At 44.4% G+C, this 25,460-nt stretch overlaps 1 protein-coding gene across 2 annotated transcripts in view; it reads left to right on the top strand.

The window, feature by feature from the left end:
* The first annotated feature begins 1,612 nt into the window (after positions 1-1,612).
* Positions 1,613-25,460, top strand: part of LOC122553990 (fibulin-7-like) — a 76,259-nt gene continuing 52,411 nt past the window's right edge. For both annotated transcript variants that reach the window (XM_043698477.2, XM_043698476.2), the window contains exon 1: positions 1,613-1,865. In XM_043698477.2, coding sequence (XP_043554412.1) covers positions 1,800-1,865 — 66 coding nt within the window. In that variant the 5' untranslated portion in view covers positions 1,613-1,799. The remainder of the gene's footprint in view (positions 1,866-25,460) is intronic.

Raw genomic sequence — 25,460 nt, 5'->3', positions numbered from 1 at the left:
CTCTTGGCTTTTCCCCATAACTCTTGATTCCCTTCAATATACTAATGATCCAGCCTGGACAGTCCTCTACAGTAAAGAATTCCACCTACTCACTAAAGAAGAAATTCCCCGTCTCTGTCTTAAATGGGCAAAGCCTTAGTCTGAGATTCTGCCCTCTGGTCCTAGATTTTCCCACATTGAGAAACACCTTTCCACATAGAGTCATAGAGATGTACAGACCCTTCGGTCCAACCCGTCCATGCTGACCAGATATCCCAATCCAATCTAGTCTCACCTGCCAGCACCCGGCCCATATCACTCCAAACCCTTCCTATTCATATACCCATCCAAATGCCTCTTAAATATTGCAATTGTACCAACCTCCACTCACTACTCCTCAAAGAGTTTTCAATAAGGTCATTTCTCATTCTTCTGAACTCCAATGAGTACTGATCCAACCTACTCAGCCTGCCCTCAATTCCAGCAATTTCTGTTTTTGTTTCTGCACCTGCAGTTCTATAGTTTTTTTTAGTGCTTAAGATCAGCTGCTTTGGTGATGGAAGGATAACTGCTGGTATAATCCCCCAACCCCCCCCCCCCCCCACCCCCACACCCTCGATTTGGCTAAACATCTCAAATTGAGAGACTGGACCTCCAATAGTCCCTCAACATTGCACTGGGAACAGCAATTGGCTTTTGTTCTCATGCCTCTAGAGTGGGACTTTAAATCCTGATGTTAAACTCTTCGGATTAGGTGGTGCTACTTGAAATAAAAATAAAACGCTGGAACTCACAGCGGGTCAGGCAGCATCCATGGGGAGAGAGCAAGCTGACCTTTGGCCTCGAGATGACTCTTCATCAGTGCTGAGCTGTACTCTGATGAAGGTCGAGATTAGAGTGTTGCTGGAAAAGCACAGCAGCTCAGGCAGCATCCGAGGAGCAGGAGAATCGACGTTTCGGGCAAAAGCCCTTCATCAGGATGCTGCCTGACCGGCTGTGCTTTTCCAGCAACACCACACTCTCGACTCCAAATGGTAAGCTTGCTGTCTCTCTCCGGATGCTGTCTGACCCGCATTTCCAGCATTGTTTTTTCAATACAAAGTCCAGTTCCTACTCGGAGGCGCTCCTTAACTGGTCTCCAAATGGTGCTTCTAGTCAATGGAGAGAGGTTTCTATTCCCTCAATGTGGGTTCAGGTCGACTCCATAGGATTGCTATAATTTGAAAGGTGCAAAGTTTCATTTTTCTGAAAATAAAGAATCCTGATATATTTTCTTACTCAAGATTTATCCTTTCAGCCAATGGCGTATAATTTAAAAAAAACACATTGAAACTTGAAGGGTGTTAAATGTTTGAGAGAGGGGATGGCGGTAATCTTACCGTGGAAATAAAAATCGTGAGAGTCTACATAACTGAAAAATCATAACTTCAAGCAAGGATTCCTGTAGCGTTCCCTTAATCATAGCGTCGATTCCCTGCTTAAAACGACGGCCAAAATGCATATCCCAGCCGAGCTCATTCTTGAATGACACTCCACCCACTCCACACCCACACAAACAAAAAACAAACTCTTCCAAATGTCAGTCAAACTCACACAGCATCTAATCCTTGGGATTTCCAAACACACACACACACACAACACAGACACACGCGCGCGATAAACATCTCGCACCAAATTCAACTCCAAAACTTCGACCCTGGGTTTGGGAGAACATTCTTTTTTTGCTGAAAGAAAGAAGTACAATTTTCTTGGGAAAATCCTCCACAAGCGTTGGAAACCGCTGGAATCGAGACTGGGTCCCATTTGCTGTCAGTTTCAGGATGATTCTGGGAGTTTCAGGTTGGATAATGCTGTGCCTTTTGGAACTGGCTTCGAGTGCAGAGCAGGTAAGGGGGGCTGGGGGGGGGGGGGGGGAGTTGGTGTACCCGGAGACAGGCTCAAGTCATTCTCACTTTATAAACGTATTTGTCCCTTAAACTATGCAGGAGAAATTCGATTTTATAAGATTGTGCAACAAAATAAAAGGGTCCCTACTGCTAATTTGGTTTCCCCGAAGCTGAAGGGTAGTGGAGAGTGTGTTTTTTGCAGGAGGGGTCTCGGTTGGTATGTAAGGAATATCGACCCCCTAACGAATTACGATTCAATGTGATGGAAACCACCCTTAGCGGGGCTGTGTAGTGAATTGTTAACTCTGAGCAAAGTAGCAATCTCTTCATGTCAGGCTCCAGGGGATTTCCCTGGTGAATAAGTTGAAACAGGCACACAGCCATACATCTGATAAGCGTGGTTATCCAGGGTATTTGTTCGTTTATTTATTGCGGGAATGGGATGTGATTTTCGATTTTCCACCCCAATCATATTTAAGCCAGGGGTTCCTCTGGCTCACTCCAAACTGTCTGCAGAAACGTACATTTTCAGACATATTCCCTACTCATCAGATGGCTTCTTTGCACCTTCTGGACAGGTTTTCTCAAATTAATCTCTGTTTCACCGTTTATCCATTTTGCTAATTGGGAATACAGATCTATTCTGTCTTTACTTATGGTTTGATTAGCTTAGACTACCTACAGTGTGGAAACAGATCATTTGGCCCAACAAGTCCACACTGACCCTTTAAAGAGTAACCCACCCAGACCCATTCCCCTACCCTATATTTCCCCTGACTAATGCACCTAACACTGCAGGCAATTTAGCATGGCCAATTCACCTGGCCTGCCCATCCTCGGACTTGGGGAGGAAACCCATGAAGTTCTGGGTCCTCTGCTGTTTGTAATTTTTATTAATGACTTGGAAGAGGGAGTCGAAGGGTGGGTCAGTAAATTTGCAGATGATACGAAGATTGGTGGAGTTGTGGATAATGAGGAGGGCTGTTGTCGACTGCAAAGAGACTTAGATATGATGCAGAGCTGGGCTGAGGAGTGGCAAATGGAGTTCAACCCTGTCAAGTATGAAGTGGTCCATTTTGGAAGGACAAATAAGAATGCGGAATACAGGGTTAAAGGTAGGGTTCTTAGTAAGGTGGAGGAGCAGAGGGATCTTGGGGTCTATGTTCATAGATCTTTGAAAGTTGCCACTCAGGTGGATAGAGCTTGTAAGAAGGCCTATGGTGTATTAGCGTTCATTAGCAGAGGGATTGAATTCAAGAGTTGTGAAGTGATGTTGCAGCTGTACAGGACCTTGGTAAGGCCACATTTGGAGTACTGTGTGCAGTTCTGGTCGCCTCACTTGAGGAAAGATGTGGAAGCTTTGGAGAGGGTACAGAGAAGATTTACCAGGATGTTGCCTGGAATGGAGAATAGGTCGTACGAGGATAGGTTGAGCGTGCTAGGCCTTTTCTCATTGGAACGGCGAAGGATGAGGGGTGTCTTGATAGAGGTTTTTAAGATGATCAGGGGAATAGATAGAGTAGACAGTCAGAAACTTTTTCCCCGGGTACAACAGAGTGTTACAAGGGGACATAAATTTAAGGTGAAGGGTGGAAGGTATAGGGGGGTGTCAGGGGTAGGTTCTTTACCCAGAGAGTGGTGGGGGCATGGAATGCGCTGCCTGTGGGAGTGGCAGAGTCAGAATCATTGGCGACCTTTAAGCGGCAATTGGATAGGTACATGGATGAGTGCTTTAAGCTCGGACAAATATTCGGCACAACATCGTGGGCCGAAGGGCCTGTTCTGTGCTGGATTGTTCTATGTTCTATGTACATGGGGAGAATGTGCAAACTCCACACAGACAGTTGCCCGAGGCGGGAATCGAACCCAGGTCCCTGGCGTTGTGCAGCAGCAGTGCTAACTACTGAGACAAGTGCCACCCATGGTGTATGGTGTTAACGTCTAATTCCCAACTGTGAACTGTAACCCTTTGTTGGCCAGCTGCACACGCGTTTTGACCATTCAGGCTGCTTTACTGAAACGTCCTTTTAGTAAATACACCTGTCAAGTACATTTTACTTATGTTGTGAGACTTCCACTGAAGTTGGTGCATATGACTAAAATAATGTCATTACTAACTATGCATTTGACAGCTCAGACTATTCTAAAGCAGTACCAAAGAGTTCATTACCTTTTCTGACTGTCTCACGATAAATGGGACCATGGAGAGGCAGGGCATTACATACTCAGGTCTATAATTCGGGCCCACTAGCCCTAATTCATTTACAGCAGGTACGGGCCAGCACCTGTAATACAACTGTGCCCTGTGTCCTTGCTTCAGCGGAGATACGCACGTCTGTACACAACATGGGTTTGTCTCAAAATCTCTGGTGCCGCATTCCAGAGCATGCAAACACAAGAATGAGGGCACTGTACCACAACGGAGTAATTAAAGAGTGTGTGTTTATGTGGAATTTCAGGCACCATTTATTTTGGCACAAGAAGAGGGCTGCAGATAAAGGACAGGGAGAAGCTGTGATAAACTTAGGCGATTCAGGCTGCTTGTAGTCAGCTGTGGCGGCAAAGAAACAGCTTGTATTTATATCGTGTCTCTCAGCGCCTCAGGACCTTCTGAAGTGCTCCACAGCCAATGAGACAGTTTGCAAGTAGAATCACTGTTTCAATGTAGGAACATGCAGTGGCCTGTATGCACATAGCAAAGTCTCACAAACAGCAAAGAGACATATCGCAGATCATGTGTTTTTGTTGAGGGATTAGCCAGGGAATCAAGGAGAAGTCCACTTCTTCCACAAGATGCGGTAGGACCTTTAAATTGACCTGAAGGGGCCATATGTAATATTTTATCCAAAGTGGAACCACCTCCCGAACAGAGCATGACTTCCTTTGTACACTTCTGAGTGTCAGTCTGAATTATACATTTAAGCCTTGGGTTTGGAACGGGGTTGGGGAGGGGAGGGACTGAGATGAGGGTCACCTTGTGCATTGCCTTAGATGGGAAATGGAGACTTGATACTGCATCAGTACCATTTAAGCTGTAACCTTCTAAAGTGATCTATTGAGTGTTAAAGTGCCTTGTTGTGAATTGCATTACTTTTCAGGGTTGTGCTGAGAAGTTTGTAAAATGATGTGGTGAGTGTTTTGAGAGGGATGGCTGACTGGGAACCTCTGGTTGACCACCACTGGGAGTTCCTTCACTTCCTCCCCCTGAGGGGTGTTTGAAGGCAAAGGGTATTTAATCCCATTAAGCAGCCTCTGCTCTGATTAAGCCTGGATGGAAAGACTCATGGATGGCCTTCCCACCTTGGAGCTAACTGCGGTGCATCTCCGAGAAGGTTCATCCATTCCATACTTTCACATGCTCTTCCTTCAGCCAGTGAACCCCACAATACCCACTTGTCTGTATTTACCTTTCACTGGGCAATCCTCAGACCCATGGCAGCCCTCGGTCTCTGCCATTTGCAATACCAACAGCTTCTAGATCCACTTAAGAGGCTGGATAGCACTTAACTATGGCAAGTCTTTCTCAATGGAGGCAAATGCCAGGTCTCCAGCTGGCACCTAAGATACCAGTCACTGGATTAGATCTGGTTCTCATCTCCAAATCTGTTATGCACTGAGAGAGATGACATAATATGATGAGTTCACCTCCCCGCAGTTAAATTATACAATTAACAGGATGATAATAGTCAAACTAAATGGACCATGATCATTTTTTAAATTTTTGACAATCAATTCCTGCGTTAACGGCACCACCAAGGAATCAAAAACACGTGTTGCTGGAACTTCTGTCTTTATTACTGCCCATGGTACATTCTGTAATCTGGCAGGGAGATTGAAAAGAGGCAATGTGCAGTCATTGGTGAATGCATTCAGTACTGTTCACAGCTTTTTGAGGTCTTGATGCAGTCAGGGACAACATCCAGCAAGACCTGGGCAACATTCAGATTTAAGTTGATAAATAGTATATATTCATGCCACAAGTGCCTGGCAATGGCTATCTCCAACAAAGGAACATCGAAATATCTCTCCTTGACTTTCAAATACATTACCATTGCTGAATCCCTCACTATCCGCATCCTGGGATTACCATTGATAATAGCTGAACTGGAATCGGTATATGAAGTGGCTACAAGGAAAGGCAGAGATTGGGAATTCAGCGACAAGCAACTTACCTCCTGACTTTCTAAGGCCTTTCCAACATCATCAAAGCACAGGCCAGGAGTGTTCTTCACTCTTCTGGATGAGCGCAGCTCCAATAACACTCAACAAGTTCGACACTATCCATGACAAAGCAGCCCACTTGATTGGCACCACATCCACCAGGTTAAATGTTCACTCCATCCACCGTGGTAACAGTATCCATCATATCTATGATATATGGCAACACCTCACCAATACTCCTTCAACAGTATTTTCCGGGCTCAAAATCTCTTCCACTAAGAAGGATAAGGAAGCAGATGTATGGGAAGACCACCAACTGAAAACCACATAGCATTCTGACTTGGAGCAAAATGCTTGTCCTTCACTGTTGCTGGATCAAAATCTTATAACTCTCTTCCTGACAACACTCTGTGTGTCCCTAGAGGCTGAGGACAGCCGTGGTGCACGAATCACCTTCCCAAGGACAATTGGGAACGGACAAGAAGTGCAGGCCCAGCCAGAGAGGTCTACTTCTTTGAAAAATCTTTAAATAAAACATTGCTGCCAGGCTATGCTTCAGGATATGAATATCTTGGAAATATGGTCTTTGGAAAAAAGACAACAACACATTACAAGCAACTCCAGCTCCACATTATAATGTCTAGACTGAATGGTGGGGAATCAACAGTCATAGGATACTATATTGTGAGGAGTACAGAGAATTGAATATCTTAAAGCAATAGCACACTCAAATGAGCAATGAAAAGTAAAGATGAAGATGGAAAATTATGAAGCTATACCAAAAACAGAAAAATGCAGGAGAAACTCAGTAGGTCTGTCAGCATCTGTAGAAAGCAGAGTTAACGCTTTGGATCCAGTCATCCTTTCTCAGATACCTTCTTCGTCAGAAGTTGTGATGTTTTGCAGAACTCTCGTGCCCCCAGAAGAAATCTGTTGCTCACACATTGTCTCCTGTTCCCGTTAGCACTCATTCTAGTGACATCTGATTTGGTAAGTTTGCTTCCAAATCATGTATGCTGCTAGGCAATCACTGCAGCTTCATCCTAATCATGTTCAATTTGATAAGGTTGACATCTTACTCTGCAGCATTTACTGGTTCAGAATTTACATTGTGTGGTGCTTTTTAGAACCTCAGGACATCCCAAGACACTGTACACTTTTAAGTGCTTTGCAATGTAATCTGAACCTGTTGTAAATACAATAGCCACATAAATTAAGATGAAAAAGATAGCTGTAAGCCTTGGCTCAGTGGTAGGTCCCATGCCTCTGAGTCAAATGGTTTGTATAAAAGTTCAAACTCATTAAAACCTGAGTTCAAAATCTAGGAGAATAGTGTGGGGGAATAGTTCAGTTTAGTACTGCAGGTGTGCTGCATTGTAATTGTTGCAGTCTTTAGGATAAAATTGCCTATCCTCTTGAAGGGATGTATGGGATTTTGTGGCTTTATTTGAAATCAACGCTCTTTGTTTAGATTTAGATTAGATTCCTTACAGTGTGGAAACAGGTCCTTCGGCCCAAGTCCGCACCGGCCCTCCGAAGAGTAACCCACCCAGACCCATTTCCCTCTGACTAATACACCTAACACTATGGGCAATTCACCTGAGCTGCACATCTTTGGACTGTGGGAGGAAACCGGAGCACCCAGAAGAAACCCACGCAGTCACGGGGAGAATGTGCAAACTCCACACAGACAGTCACCCAAGGCTGGAATCGAACCTGGGACCCTGGTGCTGTGAGGTAGCAGTGCTAACCACTGAGCCACCGTGCCACTCCATTAAAATAGATAATATAGGCATTAACATACTGCAGTTTGTGGAAGTTTACTGTGTGTCATGTTTCCTACTTTACTACAATGTCTGGCCTTCAAACCACTTCATTGGCTGCCATGCTAGGTAAATGCAAGCTCTTTCTTTTATTATACAATAATAAAAAATGGTAAATTAATTATTAGATTAATAAATTAGTTAACATGGGGGAGGCCTCTTCTGGAGTTTAGTGTCCAGTTCTGGTCTCCTTTTATGGGGAAGGATATTATAAGCTGGAGAGGGTTCAGCCCAGGATGTTGCTGGGAATGGAGAGTTTGAGTTATAAGGAGAGGCTGGATAGGCTGCAGCATAGGAGGTTGAGAGGCGATCTTACAGAGGTTTATAAAATAATGAGGAGTATAGATAAGGTGAATGACAGATGTCTTTTCCCCATTGTGGGGAGATTTCAAGACTAGGGGCATATATTTAAGGTGAGAGGAGAAAGATTTTTAAAAAGACTTGTGAGGAGTGGGGGGAGCAGTTTTTTTTTAAACACAGAGAGTGGTTTGTATATGGAATGGACTTCCAGAGGAAATGGTGGATGTGGGTACAGTTGCAACATTTAAAAGGCATTTAGGTAAGTACATGAACAAAAAAGGTTTGGAAGGATATGGGCTAAGTGTAGGCAGGTGGGACGAGTTTCGTTTGGGATTATGGTCAGCGTGGACTGGTTGGACTGAAGAGTATGGTTCCACGTTGCACGAATCCATAACTCAATAATGCTGAGTTAAAGCAACGATATCCCATGTTCCATGCAGTGAGTGAAAGAGTTATTAAAATGGATACACAGATCCTATGGTTTTATTTGTGTATGTCTTTTCATTGTGGAATAGCATTTGATTTCTGCTTTCCAACTAGAACATCCTGCACTACCTAATTGACTTAAAATCTTGAATTTATTGGATATTATAAAAATGGCTCAGCCATTCTTTTCTGAAGAGAGCTTCCATAGCAGCCAACACGAGGCAGCCCAGTACTCTCTGAGAAAACATGTCTCCAGCACCAGACCTGAACATAAGACCTTTCTCAGCCTGATGACAACCTGCTGACCGATCCTTGAAGCAATTGTCTGAATAGAAGTTTAGCTCTAAAGCCATATGAAGATTAATTAAATATGATGCATATGCTAAATAAACTTAAAAATAACTCATTACAATCCCCCAAGGACTGGTATGTGGCAGGCTCTGATCTCTGAAGTGGATGCTGTCATTATCCTCAGTGGTTTACTCATGTTGGGCAAAAAGGTTTCCTTTCAAGAACTCTTACCTGACCAAATTGAATCTCACTCAAGAGCTTGTTTTTACTCAGTCTTCTTTCTGAGTGACAGGGACTGCCAGACTGAAATCATATAGTTCAAAACAAGGGTTTATTGGCAAGACTTGAGTTTAGAAGGGTCACTGGACTCAAAACATTAACACTGCTTGTCTCTCTCTCTCTCTACAGATGCTAAAGGATCTGCTGAGTTTCTCCAGCACTGTCTGTTTGTATTTCCGAGTCCCAGCACCTGCGGTATTTTCCTTCTGTTTTTGGGTTTCCAGATTCCATGGTTGGACTTAATAATCCCAAGGAGTTCAAAACCCACTGTGGCAGTTTGTGGTTTTGATTTCTGTCCTGAAATGAAAAGCCAGTGTCAGAATGTTAAATGTCATTCTAAAAAAAATCTAATGAGTGTGGTTTTGCTTCCTGTATCCGTTTTGTGGTGGTGCTAAGTATAGAGAGAGGTATGAAGGAAAATGCTGAAAACCACCCATGCCAGACCCTATCATTACCCATCCTTTGAATATGAATACCTTTTTAATAAAACTCATACCTGAATTACGGATCTTCCTGTGAAGATGCCATTTATTTCTCCCATCTAGTGTGCAATCGATTGCCACATTGCCAACAATATTTCAAAAATGCATCCTTGCCAGAATGGCTTTTGGGAGGGAGTGGTTACGAAATATGTTTTATAAATACAAGGTCTGCCTTTTCAACGTTTTGTAATAGTTTATAAGAGACTTATCAATATGGAGTCAATACTTGCATAACATTGGTGGGATCATGCAGTGATACAGAAGGGTTTAATTATATCTGTGCTTGATTATAGAGAATGCCAATTAGCTCACAGCAGAAACTCTGGGATGTGCAGATTGCAATTTGCTTCATGTCCGACTAAAAATAACACACAAGGAATTAAAGTTCACAAAGTGGGTTAGCGTGTTGTACCTAGACTGGTATAACAGCACTGGAAGCCTTAGAGTGCCAATGGGGCCTGTGTGCAGCCAAAGTCTAGCTAGGCCCTGGCAAGTTGTGACTGCTGTAGCTTGTCTATGTTTGCCACTGGGTTATGTCACTGTTCCTGAGGGTAATTTGAATGAGTGAATGGTGTGATCTCAATGCCTAATTTATTTTTGTGTGTGCTGTGGGGGTGTTTATAGATGTCGGAAGGGTTCCTGTTGCACAGGCCTCTATGGACGACTCCACGCAGCTTGAGAGTGTTAAAATGAGATCATTTTTGTGTTCCACTGGGAGGTGTCAGCTGTATCTCAGTTGGTTAGAGACAAAAAAAAAACTGCAGGTGGTGAAATCCAAAGTAGACAGGCAAGATGCTGGAAGAATACAGCAAGCCGGGCAGCATCAGGAGGTGGAGAGGTCAATGTTTCCTGAAACATCGACTTCTCCACCTCCTGATACTGCCTAGCTTGCTGTGTTCTTCCAGCCTCCTGCCTGTCGAGCTCAGTTGCAAAAGAACTTAAGACCATAAGAACTCAGAGCAGGAGTAGGCCCTCCGGCCTTTTGAGCCTGCCCCACCATTCGATAAGATCATGGCTGAACTTTTCATGGACTCAGATTCACTAACCCGGCCTCTCACCATGTCTCTTAATTCCTTTATTGTTAAATAAAACTCTACCTTACCTTTAAAAATGTTTACTGAAGTAGCATCAACTACTTCCCTGGGCAAGGAATTCCATAGGTTTACAACTTCCTGGGTGAAGAAGTTCCTTCTCAATTCAGTCCAAAATCTGCTCCCTCTAATTTTGAGGCTATACCCTCTTGTCCTAGTTACACCTGCCAGTGGAAACATTCTCCCTACTTCTGTCTTATCTATTCCCTTCATAATTTCATGTTTCTATAAGATTCCCCCCTCAATCTTCTGAATTCCAATGAATATAATCCCAATCTACTCAGTCTCTCCTCATAAACCAACCCCCTCTGGAATCAACCCAGTGAACCTCCTGTGCACCCCCGTCAGTGCAAGTACATATTTCTCAGGTGAGGAGACCAAAACTGCACACAGTACACCAAGTGTGGCCTCACTAGCACCTTGCACAGCTGCAACGTAACCTGTCTGCTTTTGAACTCAACCTCTTTAAAAATGAAGGACAAAATTCTATTTCCCTTCCTAATTACTTGTTGAACCTTCTGTGATTCATGCACAAGGACACCCAAGTCCCTCTGCATAGAAGCATGCTGCAACGTTTTGCCATTCAAGTAATAATCCTTTTTACTATTACTCCTATCAAAACGTCTGACTTCACATTTATTTATATTGTATTCCATCTGCCAGATCTTTGCCCACTCACTCAATGTATCTATGTTCCTCTGCAAAGTTTCCCAGTCCTCTGCATGCTTTGCTCTGTCACTCATCCTAGTGTCATCAGCAAACTTCGACACTGTACATGTAGTCCCAACTCCAAATCATCTATCTAATTTGTAATTAATTGTGGTGCCAATACCGGTCCCTGAGGCATACCGCTAGTCACTGATTGCCAGCCAGAATAGCACGCATTTATCCCCACTCTTTGCTTCCTGTTAGTCAACCAATCCTCGGTCTATGCTAATACTTTACCCCTAACACCATGCATCCTTATCATCAGTTGGTAGCATTTTCACTGATAAGGGACTCATTCCAGAGACCTGAGCACAACCTCCAGGCTGATACTCTTGTGCATGCTTGAGAGAGTGTTGCATGGGTGGAAAATGCTGTCTTTTGGGCAGAACATTGAAAAATTTTGGATGAATATCAATTTTGTTTCCAATTTCCATCCTGCTTTCATCTTCATCTGGTCCATCTTTGACTCTTCCATTCCTTGACTTCTGTTTTCATTTCTCATGCTAGGTTGTCCATTAGTATCCACTGCAAACCCCGCCTCCCACATTTAATTCCTTGCACCCTGCACCCTTTAAGGACTTCATTCCATTCTCCCAGTTTCTCTGTCTCCATCGCTTCTGTTCAGACAGAATGCTACCATTCACAAGGATGATTCTGACATACCTTCAGCTCCCCCCATGGTTAATAGCCCCTCAGCTATGTCCAAGATATTTCCCACTCTTTTGATCTCATCCCTTTCCCTTCCTACTACCAGAACAATGAGAGACTTCCCCTTATCCTCACTTTCCACCTCACCAATTTCTCCACACTGAATGGATCATCCTTCATCATTTCCGTCATATTCAGTAAGTTATCCCCAGCAAGCACACCTTTCCCTCACCCGATTGTATTTCACATGGATTGTTGATTCCGCGGTACCCTCGTCCATTCCTCTATTCTGCCCATCACCTGTTTACCCTCCCTGGCATGCCACCTTCCCATGCAATCACAGAAGATACCACACTTTCCCTTTTAGTCACTGACCAAACCCCAAAACAAAACTTTCAGGTGAAGCTGTGATTTACTTCTTTCACTCTAGTCCACTGAATCCGCTGCTAAAGGTTCAGTCTCCTCTATGTTGATGAGACCAAAGGCAGAATGAGTGACTGCTTTGCGGAATATGTCTGCTAACATGACCCCAATTTTCTGCTTGTTGCCATTTTGACACGCTGTCTTTCTCTCCTGCGAGTATCTCTGCCCGCAGTTTGCTGCCATGTTCCAGAGGAATCCAATGCAAGCTGGCAGACCAGCACTTTGCTTTCTAGTTAAACATTTTATAGTTTTCTGGATTCATCAGTTGAATTCAACAACTTTAGACCATGAACTCTGTCCTCCATTTACCTCATTAATGCCTCCTTTCTATACAATTAGCACTCCAAAGGGTTTAGAGGGATATGGGCCAAGTTCTGGCAAATGGGACTAGATTGGGTCGGGATATCTGGTCAGCATGGACGAGTTGGACCGAAGGGTCTGTTTCTGTGCTGGACATCTCTATGACTCTATGACTATGACACTCTCTTTGCCTTTTACCCTGGCTACCTTTCTCATCTATTCCACTTGTCCTTCCTTTCTCCTCTTTCCCACGCACTCCCTTTATTCTGCAGAATAATGACCATCACCTCACCAGCCTCCTGCAGAGGACTATTGGACTATTAAACTATTGGACAATTGAAATAAGAGCAGTTCTCCCTGATGACCTGACCAATATTTATCCCTCAATATCACTAACAAAGGTGGCCTAATTATTATCATAATGCTGCTTATGAGAGTTTGATGTATGCAAATTATCAGGCATGTTTACTGAATTGCAACCATGATGATACTTCTAAAGCATTTTGCTGATTGAAATAAAAATCTTTGCAATATCCTGTGGCAATGGATGGTGCTATATACATGGAGTTCTTTGTTTTCTGTAAAATCTCAAACAGGTTCTGGGATTTTCTCATGTACTAGACTGATATAGTCAGCATGTATTGTGTGACAGTTCATTCTTCATAGGGTGGGTACTTCAAGGGAACTGAGAAAACCCCAGTGGACCCTTTCTAAGCTTTCAGTGTAAACATTTGGCTTTGCAACCACTGTGCTATTTTGTACAGGAAATCAAACAATTCATTCTCATTTAATACTATCAAGGAATGACTATGACCATCAACTTGTCTGCTAATTCTTCAATGGAAAGCATTAAGGAGACTAGTGTTCAATGTTTCTAATTATGTACTTTCTTTCAGTCAGCCAAAGCAAGGGCTGTTCGCATAGCCATTCTTCTAAGCATTCCATTTCTGTGTTTATTCTGCCTTTCTTAAGGAGACCTCTCAGTGCAAATAGTCATTTGGAAGCTCCTGTGAATCTTTCTTCTTTCTTGGATCATCCTGCAGTGAGTTCAGGTTACTTGAGAAATGTCCTTCACATCTCTCCAGATGGTTAGGGTGATGGTCATGTCATCTGCTGAAATTGCCATAAATGAAGGAGATGATGAAGACTTGAGTTGGGTTATTAGATAATTGTTCTTGGCAACATTTACCAATATGTCTGTGGTGCCATGTCTGTACAGCTGTATAATGTCAATGGGTTTTTTAAAAAATATGGACATAACTCTTTGTGATTCCAGTTTGCTTGGGTGTTGGATGGAACAAAAATTGCCCAGCATTCCTTGAGTAAGAAGTTTGTGGGAACTAGACTGATGCTCCTGGCACAGTACTGAGGGAGTGCTGCGCTGTCTTGAGGTTCTGTCTTTTGAATCATGTGTTAAAGCCTCCATCCATCCGATGTGGAGGTTAGAGAACTCGCAATATCGTTTCTTTGAAAGAGCTGGGGAGTTATTTCTGGTGTTTTGGTCAATACTTATCCTTCCACTAAAATCACTAGAACAAATTAAGAATACAAAATTCATCAGATCTGGCAGCATCTATGGAAAAAGAAACAAAATTAATGTTTCAGGTCCGATGTGACTTCTTTTAAGGATTTGCTTCAGAACTTTGCTGTTACTAAAACAAATTATTAGACTATTTTCACATTGCTGTTGAAGAGAGTTTTGCTGTGCGCAAATTTATGATTACATTTTCTTGACCACAGCAGTGACAACATTGATGTGCTTTATTGAGTGCAAACATGGTGTAAAAGGTGCTAAATATGGACAGTTCTGAATGATTCTGATAGAAACGGAAATAACTTCACAGAGGCCGATAGCCCAACACTAATTCACCCTTTATTTACACGTGGGGAGTCCTTACATCTCCCTCAGAGCCAGCTTGCAGAGTGAACAGGATGTCTGGCACTCCTTTTTTTTCTTTTTTTTCTTTTTTCTTTCTTTTTCCCTTTTTACCCCCCCACACTTCCGCCTAACTGCGGTAGTGCTTATTTTTCCCCAGCATCCAAGTTTGTGTGTGTGCAGGTGTGAGACACAGTGAAAGACACAAGGTGCATGAATCTTTATTCAATTTTCCACCATCAGGAAGAAAGGAAAGACACGAGTGGCCTGTGACAAGCAGTGCCCTACACATCAAGGGCAATGCTGTGTGATCAAACAGTGAAGGGGAGGGCAGGGATGACAGAGAAATAGAGTTGGAGGGGGAAATAATGCACTCCACTCCCTGTGGTGTCCACCTCTCCCTGATCACTCCTGTTTTTTTTTTATTTTGTGAAGCCTCCTGTTTATTTTTTTCTTTTTTTTTATTTAACCCCTACACTACCACCTAAGTGCGGTAGTGCTTATATTTTCCCCAGCACCCATGGTGTGTGTGTGCGCAGGTGTGAGACACAGTGAAAGACAGAAAGTGAATGAATCTTTATTCAATTTCCACCACCAGGAAGATAGGAAAACACCCGAGTGGCCAGTGACAAACACTGCCCTTCCCATAAAAGGACAATGCTGTGTGATCAAAACTGTGAAGGGGAGGGCAGGGATTACATAGAAATAGAGTTGGAGGGGGAAATAATGCACTCCACTCCCTGCGGTGTCCACCTCTCCCTGATCACTCCTGTTTTTTTTTTCTTTCTCTTTTTTTTTCTTGAATTTAACCCCCACACTACCACCTAAGTGCGGTAGTGCTTATTTTTTTCCCCAGCACCCATGGTGTGTCTGTGCAGGGGTGAGACACAGTGAAAGACACAAAGTGCACGAATCTTTATTCAAATTCCACCACCAGGAAGATAGGAAAACACCCGGGTGGCCAGTGACAAACACTGCCCTTCCCATAAAAGGACAATGCTGTGTGATCAAAACAGTGAAGGGGAGGGCAGGAATTACATAGAAATAGAGTTGGAGGGGGAAATAATGCACGCCACTCCCTGCGGTGTCCACCTCTCCCTGATCACTCCTGTTTTTATCTGTCAGCCCGGGCTCCCTGATTGGACCAGACTAACAGCCCCAATCAGGGAACTCAAATTCTATGAAGTTCACCTGGCTGACCTCATTCCAATCACTACATCCCTCCCTGTCTGAGTCTGAGGACCTAGGCCGGGACTTTATTTTGTAGCTCCTCCTGGGGTGTTTTAACACCAGCTCAGATTCCTCAACCTCTGCATCTGATACGGGCGGAGTGTTATGCACAGTAGTTGAGGAGAAAGTGAGGTCTGCAGATGCTGGAGATCAGAGATGGAAATGTGTTGCTGGAAAAGCGCAGCAGGTCAGGCAGCATCTAGGGAACAGGAGAATCGACGTTTCGGGCATTAGCCCTTCTTCAGGAATCCCCAGTACAGTAGTTCTCCTGTTATGCCCAGAGCATTTGGGAAGGAATTCATTCTCCTCTTCAGGCAGCAGTAGTGTCAAGGCAGCAACTTTCACCATGTCCATCTCAGATTCTGAGGTATCTTCAACACATGACAGCGAGAGAGAATCCACGGGGTCTGGAACAGTCAGAAAGGCTGTCGAGGAGCCAAGCATGTTTTGCTCTCGCACCATTTGTGAGTTTCATATGATTCATGTGCATGTTCAGGACCATCGGACTTACCCGAACTTCATACATAACAGGACCTGACCTCACATCGACCATGCCTCTTACCCATGCAGGGCCATTCCTGTGGTTCCTACACATAAATTCTGTCCCCTAAATTAAACCATATCTCTCACTTAGCAAGTTTTGTTTCCAGCTTTGATGTTTCTGATGCCATTTCACTCTCTCCCCCAGGTTCAGGAAGATCAGATTTAACCTGGTGCAGGATCACTCATTAGCAACTCTGCTGGAGCTATCCCTGTAGTTGCATGAGGGTTGGTCCTATAATCAAGTAGGAAGCAGGACAACTTGGTACCTAGTGAAGTTGTAGGCTGTTTCTTTAAGCCTGCTTTCAAAAGTTTGCACTGCTTTTTTTCTGCCAGACCATTGGATGATGGATAGTATGGAGCTGTCCTTACTGATCAATACCATTCAACTTTAGGAAATTCTCAAATTTCCTGCTGGTAAATGCCTGTTACCTGTGACCACCACTTCTGGAAGTCCATATATTGCAAAAGATGTATGCAGCTTTTCTAGCATCCTGGCATTTGACCAACTCTATGCACATCCGGCCATTTTGAGTGGGTGTCCACAATGACTAAGAACATTGAACCCATGAAAGTGCCTTCATCATCGATGTGTAACTGAGTCCAGTGTTTACCCAGTCATTTTCACAAATGTGGGGGAGCTGCTGGCAATAATTTTTGTCCGTGCTGGCACTCTGGGTACTGCCTCACCAATTCAGCTATGTCGTTACCCAAGCTGGCCACCTGATGTAATGTCTTGCCAACATCGTCATTTTGGAAACCCCTAGATGAACCTAATGGAGCTCAGTCAATATCTGGTGACGATCTTTGCATGGCATGATCACTCTTGCTCCCATAATAATATGCCATCCTCTGCAGTGATCTGGTCTCTCCGGGTCCAAAAGGATTTCAGGTTGTGACAGCCCTTTTGGATTCCCCCCAGCACCACCCAAATGTTCCAGTTTTGTTAGAACTGGATATTTCTGTGCCCAAATTCTGATGTTGTCAGCTGTGACTGGAAGTGTGTTCAGAAAATTTAAAACCATTACAGACTCTTCCAGTGTCAGTACCACCAGTGGTGTATCTGCCAGCGGGAAGCGGCTCAATGCAGCCACATTTACTCTTTGGCCTTCCAGACGGTATTGAAACTTGTACATCTATGCACTTTGTATTAGAGCCCATTGCTGAATTTGGCCTCAGGCTATGGGCAGCACTGCCTTGTCTTCTTTAAGTAGACCTAGCAAGGGTTTATGGTCCATTATTATTACCAATTTACATCCACAAAGGTGTTTGTGATTCCAAACTTGATCACCAAACCTTCTTCCTCTATTTGGTCTATTTACACTCTGCATTAGCCAAAGTCCTGGGTGTATACGTTATTGGGCATTCCTCTCCATTGGGCCACCGAAAAGCTTTTACTACCCTGATGCCTTATGGGGAGACATCATATGTCAATGCCACATCTCACTTGCGATCATAGTGTACCAACACCTTAGAGGATGATCGCTATTTCTTCACTTCCCTGAAAGCTACGGCTTGTATACGCGACCATTTCCAAGGCTGACTGGTTTTTAAGAGTTGATGTAAAGGCTAGGTTATGTATGAACTTTCTGCAATAATTCACCAGCCCAAGGAAACAGCTAACCTCCTGCACATCCAAGGGAGCCGGAGCACCTATGAACACTGTCACTTTATCTTCCAAGGGGTGTATCCCGGTCTTGTTAAGTCTGTAGCCCAAATAGGTCACATGGGGCCGCCTGGAACACATATTTCTCCCGTCTAAGGAAGAAACATTTACGGATTGTGTCCAAGTTCTCTAAATACTCCTTATTGGTCTTCCCTGTTATTAGCACATCATCTGGATAAATGCCAACCCAGAATACACCTTGAAAAATGATCTCCATCATCTGCTGAAAAATTGCACAGGTGTGCGATACCCCAAATGGCATACTCAGATATTGGTATAAGCCCTTCTGGGTATCAGTTATAGCATACTGCTGGGAATCCTTATCTAACCGTTACTGTGAGTATGCATGCCCTGTTTCCAGTTGCGTGAAGGCCAGATCCCTGGTCGCTTTGAGTATCAATCCTCTGCCTGGATCCTGAAGAAAATTTTAACTGTTTGGCTGAGGCTTGGTTTTGTTCTCGGGTTTCCCTGTGGGCTGACCAAGAGTCCCTCTGTTCAGGATATGGCCTGATTGAGGCTATGCTTTTGCTTTCACACAAATGGTACCAATCCTTTTTGGTATTTCCCCAAAAAGCGGTTTACCATTTGTTTAAAATCCCCGCAAAGGTGAACCGACCCATTGGGCTTCACAATTGGTATAACCGGTGCTGCCCAGTTCCACAAACTGGACTGGGATTGATGGCTCCTTCACTTTCCAGCCTCCCTGATTTTTGCCTCTACTTTTGCCCATATGGCAAATGGCACTGGGTGGGCCTTGCCGAATCATGGAATTGCTTCCTGGTCAACACGCAAAGTGGCCTTGGCTCCTTTGATTGCCCTAGAACTTCCTGAAAAATATTCGGGTATTTAATTAGGACTTCACTCAGGCAGCCAGTTTCTAATCAAATAATGTTGAGCCAATCTTGATTTTATTTTTCCCAAGCTTGGGTCTGAGCCTTTTACTACAATCAGTGAGAACTGGACCAACTACTTCTCACAAGAGACTGGAAGCAAAGCTGTCCCCTTAATCTGTAAAGATTTCCTGGTATAGGTTCTCAGTCTAGCTGTGGTCTTGCGCAAACGTTAGGGTTGGAGCCCAGAGCAAATTTTTAAAGTCTGGTTCTGCGATTAGTGAATTATCAACTTCCATTAGGACCTGGTAACCATTTAACCAGATGTTTATTTTGACTGGTTTTGATTTGGATGTTGCTATACAATTTAACTATTCCAAACCAGACATAGATAGACTTTCCAGAATGCCCACTTTTGGATATCAGCCTATGAGTTCTCTTACTCAATTTAAGCCTAGTGGGATTCTTTTGCTATGTCGAGTCTATGTACAGCAGCAGCCACTATGGGCCAGCCTGGAGCCTGAAGAAATTTTTGACTGTTTGGCTGAGGCATGGTTTTGTTTTCGGGTTTCCCTGTGGGCTGACCGAGAGTCCCTCTGTTCAGGATATGGCCTGATTGAGGCTATGCATTTGCTTTCACACAAATGATAGTTCTTCAAGCTCAGTTGGACTGGCGAGGGTGTCCACTTCCATTAGAATGCTCATATGCTCCAATTGCCACATTTTCCACATGATAAAGCCAGTTGTAGCGCCTGTTGAAGTCCAGTTGGGCTTCAGCTAATAGACATTTTACATGGTTACATCATTAATCCCACATACCAAACAGTCTCTCAGCATCTCACTAACGGTGAAACAAAAGTCACATGCCTCTGCCAGTTGTCTTAAACTCGTCAAAAATCCCAATATAGATTCCCCGGTTCGCAAATTGTTGAGTAAAACGATAGCATGTCAGAACCAGAGTAGGCTTGGGGTCATAATATTCCTTAACTAAATCCGTCAGCTCTTGAAAGGTTTTAATATCTGATGCCTGGGGAGACGTCAGGCTCCTAATAACCGAAAAAGCTGCAGCTCCACAAGCTGGCAGGAGAATTATTCATTGCTTTTCATCTGCCCCAATGTCATTTGCCTGGGGAAAATAATGCAAACTTTCCACATACTGGGCCCAATCTCTGATCGCAGGATCAAAGGGGTCAAGTTTCTCAAGTAATGGCATGATGCCAGAAATGTCTACCCTAACTCAAAGACGACTGTTATGAGTGAATTTCTTCAGGAGTGTGATTTTTACTCATCACCACTGAAATAACTCCACACAGGCCGGTATCCATCATCAAGTCCTTTATTTACATGTGGAAAGTCCTTAACACAGATCCAACTTCCTCACTACCTTTGACAGTCCTGTTTATATCTATCAGCTAGAGCTCACTGATTGGACCAGGTTAACAGCTCCAATTGGGGAACTCATATTCCATAAGGTCCATCTGGCTGACCTCATTACAATCACTACAGATAATTGTGGACATTCACTTTAAAAAAGCTCAACTCTGTGCTGGAGCTCCATGAGAGTCCCATACCATCAATGGGGTCAGTAATCTGTTTAAGTTCTGTGTTTGCCCACAGTTTAGAATCAATGTTATAGCAAAGGCATTCAAGTTGAGTGAATTTCCAGCCATCCCTGTCACTGCCACTGCCACTTTGCCTCATTATAGGAAGATTGTTTGACGCTCTAATTGAAAGGCTATACAATTCAGCACACAATCCATCTTGTCAGAAACATGGATTATACAGCAACTCAAGCCTGTCATTCCATTCAATGAAATTGGAATTCATATCTTGCAAATTATATTTTAAAAGGGAACCATTGATTGCTTCAGATTAGATTCCCTGCAGTGTGGAAACAGCCCAACAAGTCCACACCGACCCTCCAAAGAGTAACTTACCCAGACCCATTTCCCTCTGACTAATGCACCTAACACTACGGGCAATTTAGCATGGCCAATTTACCTGAGCTGCACAGCCTTGGACTGTGGGAGGAAACCAGAACACCCATGAGGAAACCCATGCAGACACAGGGAGAATGTGCAAACTCCACACAGACAATCGCCCAAGGTGAGAACCGAATCTGGGTCCCTGGCGCTGGGAGGCAGCAATGCTAACCACTGAGCCACCGTGCTACCCAGGTAGCCACAAGGTCAACTCATAATATCCCTTAGACAACAAACTACAAGAAGTATAGTTCAAATTTTTCTCACTAAGGTAATGTTATCCACACAGAAAGATCACTGAACTATGCCTTGAGCTTTTTTTTGATTATCTTGTGGAATGTGAGTGCTCCTGACAAAGCAGGATTTATTGACCACCATTAATGGCCCTTGAGAAATACGATGAATTACCTTCTTAAACCATTGCAGTCAGTGAGAAGCAGATCCATGCAGAATGCTCTTAGGAAGAGAGTTCTAGGAGTTTGAGCTGACTGCAATGCAGGAATGGTAATATAGTGCCAAATGGTGTATGAACAAGAGGAGAATTTACAGTTTCCACACATTTGCTGCCTTTGCCCTTCTTGGTGGTAGTGGTGTTATATTTGGAAGATCATGATGAAGAAGATGTGTTGCGTGTTGTAAATGGTAGATAATGTGCCGATAGTGAAAGAACTGAGTATTGAAGTGATGGTTGGGTTGCACTTTGACCTCATTGACCTTTGGCCTGCTTTGTTGTAGCTGATGCATCCTTCTTGAGTATTGTTGGAACTGCATCCCTCGAGGAAAGTGGAGCATATTCCATCACACTCACCCCTGACTTGTGCCTTGTAGACTCTGCGGAATCGGGAGTTGAGATATGTGCTATAAATTTCCCAGCCTCTGACCTGCTCTTGTCAGTACAGTATTTAATAATGTGGAGAGTTAGGTTTATTCAGAGTTGATCCTGCGGTCAAGTATGGTTTATTTCGTATTGACTCTCAGCTAAGAATATGACCAACTGGGCCACAGCTAACATTCCCCATCTTTCATACAAATGTGGATGATTTGACAACGCACAAATAAGTCGGATTTTTGAGGTGGAACCATGTGGATTCCTTCAAAGCAAGACAAAGCTTTTGCTTTGGTTTCTTTTAGAGTTCCTTTCTTTTCCTGTGTCTGACCATACAATTCACCTTCCGCAGCTGGTTTCTGGTATGCCTAGGCCAAATAGCGACTTTACTACACAATCTCACACAGACAGTGTTGAATTTTCACCCGCACAGCCAAGAAAAGTTCTATTCTGTTGAATTTCCCATGGCCCTTTTTCAATAGGAGTTCTAAATGGTGGTCAGAATTAACAATGCTGATAGTTTTATTGTCTCCCGAACTCAGGGGCTATTTCCAGCTAGTCCTGCATCTGCTGCCTTGGCTATGTAGGGACTGAGATGAGTCAAGATACCTTCACTCAAAGGGGAACGAACCTGTAGAATTCTTTACCACAGAAGGCTTTGAAGACCAGAGCACTGAATATATTAAGGAGAGAGATAAATTTCCAGGCATTAAAGACACAAAGGGGAACCAAAAATATGGCATTGGGACAGAGCATCAGCCATGATTTATTGAATGGTGGAGCAGGCTTGAAGGGCTGAATGGCCTACTCCTGCTACTACTTTATGTTTTAATAGCAAGAACTTGAATTACCTAACATCTTTTTTTGTAGTAAAATGCCCTACATCATAACGCGGAGCAATACCAGATGTAATTTGACACCGATTTGCAAGAAGTGATATTAGGGCAGGAATAAGTTTCAAGGAGTGATTGAAAGGAGAGAGAGGTGAGGAGGCAGTGACAGTCAGGGAGTCAAGGACCTGTGCAGACAAATGCACGGTGGCTCAATGATTAGCACTGCTGCCTCACAGCACCAGGGTTCGATTCCCGCCTCAGGCAACTGTCTGTGTGGAGTTTGCACATTATGCTCGTGTCGGCGTGGCTCTCCACCGGGTGCTCCAGTTTCCTCCCACAATCCAAAATATGTGCAGTTCAGGTGAATTGGCCGTGCTAAATTGCCCAAAGAGTTAGGTGCGTCCGTCAGGGTAGGGGAGTGGGTCTGGTTGGGTTACTCTTCGGAAGGTTGGTGTGGATTTGTTGGGTCGAAGGACCTGTTTCCATACTACAGGGAAAGTAACCAAAGTGTAACCAGAGGAAGCCAGGATGCGCAAGAGGTCCGAATTGTGATGCCTCAAAGTTTGAACTCTCACATTTGTGCTGACATGCCGCATGGCCGTGCACGTCCCAAACTCTGTAACTTCAGTCAGCCCAACAACCGCCCAGGGTCTATGTAACCTCAGTGGGCACGACAGCCCTTCAGAGTCTGTGTCACTTCAGTCACTGGGACAGCCCTTCAGAGTCTGCGTAACTTCAGTCAGTGCAACAGCCCTTCAGAGTCTGTGTAACTTCAGTCAGTGTGACAGTCCGCCAGAATCTGTGTAACTTCAGTTGCCCGACAGCTCTCCGGAGTCTATGTAACTTCAGTCAGTGTGACAGCCTTTCTGGGTCTGTGTAACTTCAGTCAGCGTGACAGCACTCCAGAGTCTGTGTAACTTCAGTCAGTGCGACAGACCTCCAGAGTCTGTGTAACTTGAGTCAGTGTGACAGCCCTCCAGAGTCTGTGTAACTTGAGTCAGTGTGACAGCCCTCCAGAGTCTGTGTAACTTCAGTCAGTGTGACAGCCCCCCAGACTCTGTGTAACTTCAGTCAGTGCGACAGCCCTCCACAGTCTGTGTAACTTCAGTCAGTGCGACAGCCCTCCAGAGTCTGTGTAACTTGAGTCAGTGCGACAGCCCTTCAGAGTCTGTGTAACTTCAGTCAGTGTGACAGCCCTCCAGAGTCTGTGTAACTTGAGTCAGTGTGACAGCCCTCCAGAGTCTGTGGAACTTCAGTCAGTGTGACAGCCCTCCAGAGTCTGTGTAACTTGAGTCAGTGTGACAGCCCTCCAGAGTCTGTGGAACTTCAGTCAGTGTGACAGCCCTCCAGAGTCTGTGTAACTTCAGTCAGTGCGACAGCCCTCCAGAGTCTGTGTAACTTCAGTCAGTGTGACAGCCCTTCAGAGTCTGTGTAACTTCAGTCAGTGCGACAGCCCCCCAGACTCTGTGTAACTTCAGTCAGTGTGACAGTCCGCCAGAGTCTGTGTAACTTCAGTTGCCCGACAGCTCTCCAGAGTCGATGTAACTTCAGTCAGTGTGACAGCCTTTCTGGGTCTGTGTAACTTCAGTCAGCGTGACAGCACTCCACAGTCTGTGTAACTTCAGTCAGTGCGACAGCCCTCCAGAGTCTGTGTAACTTCAGTCAGTGTGACAGCCCTCCAGAGTCTGTGTAACTTCAGTCAGTGTGACAGCCCTCCAGAGTCTGTGTAACTTCAGTCAGTGTGACAGCCCCCCAGACTCTGTGTAACTTCAGTCAGTGCGACAGCCCTTCAGAGTCTGTGTAACTTCAGTCAGTGTGACAGCCCTTCACAGTCTGTGTAACTTCAGTCACTGTGACAGCCCTCCACAGTCTGTGTAACTTCAGTCAGCACGTCAGCCCACCAGAGTCTGTGTCACTTCAGTAAGTGTGAGGCCCCTTCAGAGTCTGTGTAATTTCAGTCACTGTGACAGCTCTCCAGAGTCTGTGTAACTTCAGTGAGCATGATAGCCCTCCAGAGCCTGTGTAACGTCAGTCAGTCAGAGAACCCTTCAGAGTCTGTGTAACTTTAGACAGCACGAAAGACCTCCAGAATCTTTGCAACTTCAGTCAGTGTGACTGCCCTTGATAGACTGTGTAACTTCAGTCACTGTGACAGACTTTCTGGGTCTGTGTAACTTCAGTCAGCGTGACAGCACTCCAGAGTCTGTGAAACGTTAGTCAGTGTGACAGACCTTCGAGGTCAGTGTAACTTCAGTCAGCGTGACAGCCCTTCAGAGACTGTGTAACTTCAGTCACTCTGAGAGCCTTTCTGGGTCTGTGTAACTTCAGTCAGCGTGACAGCACTCCAGAGTCTGTGTAACTTCGTCAGTGCGACAGTCCTCCAGAGTCTGTGTAAGAATAGTCAGTGTGACAGACCTCCATAGTCTGTGTAACCTTCGTCAGTGAGACAGCTCTCCAGACTCTGTAACTTCAGTCACTGTGAGATCCCTTCAGAGTCTGTGTAACTTCAGTCAGTGTGACAGCCCTTCACAGTCTGAGTAACTTCAGCAGGTGTGACAGCCCTCCAGAGTCTGTGAACCTTCAGTCAGTGTGTGAGCCCTTCAGAGTCTGTGTAACTTCAGTGAGCATGATAGGCCTCCTGAGTCTGTGTAACTTCAGTCAGTGTGACAGCCTCCAGAGTCTGTGTAACTTCAGCAGGTTCGACAGCCCTCCAGAATCTGTGTAACTTCACTCGGTGTGACAGCCCTCCAGAGTCTGTTTCACTTCAATTGGTGTGACAGCTCTCCAGAGTCTGTATAACCTCAGTCAGTGTGACAGTCCTCCAGAGTTTGTGGAACTTCAGTCTGTGTGACAGCCCTTCAAAGTCCGTGTAACTCTAGT

This window comes from Chiloscyllium plagiosum, unplaced genomic scaffold (genome assembly GCF_037043375.1).
Source record: "Chiloscyllium plagiosum isolate Xiang-an unplaced genomic scaffold, Cpla_swu_hap1 HiC_scaffold_8, whole genome shotgun sequence".
In the NCBI taxonomy this organism is placed as follows: domain Eukaryota; kingdom Metazoa; phylum Chordata; class Chondrichthyes; order Orectolobiformes; family Hemiscylliidae; genus Chiloscyllium; species Chiloscyllium plagiosum.
Note: the sequence above shows the minus strand (reverse complement) of the source record. Positions and strands in the feature narration are given on the sequence as shown.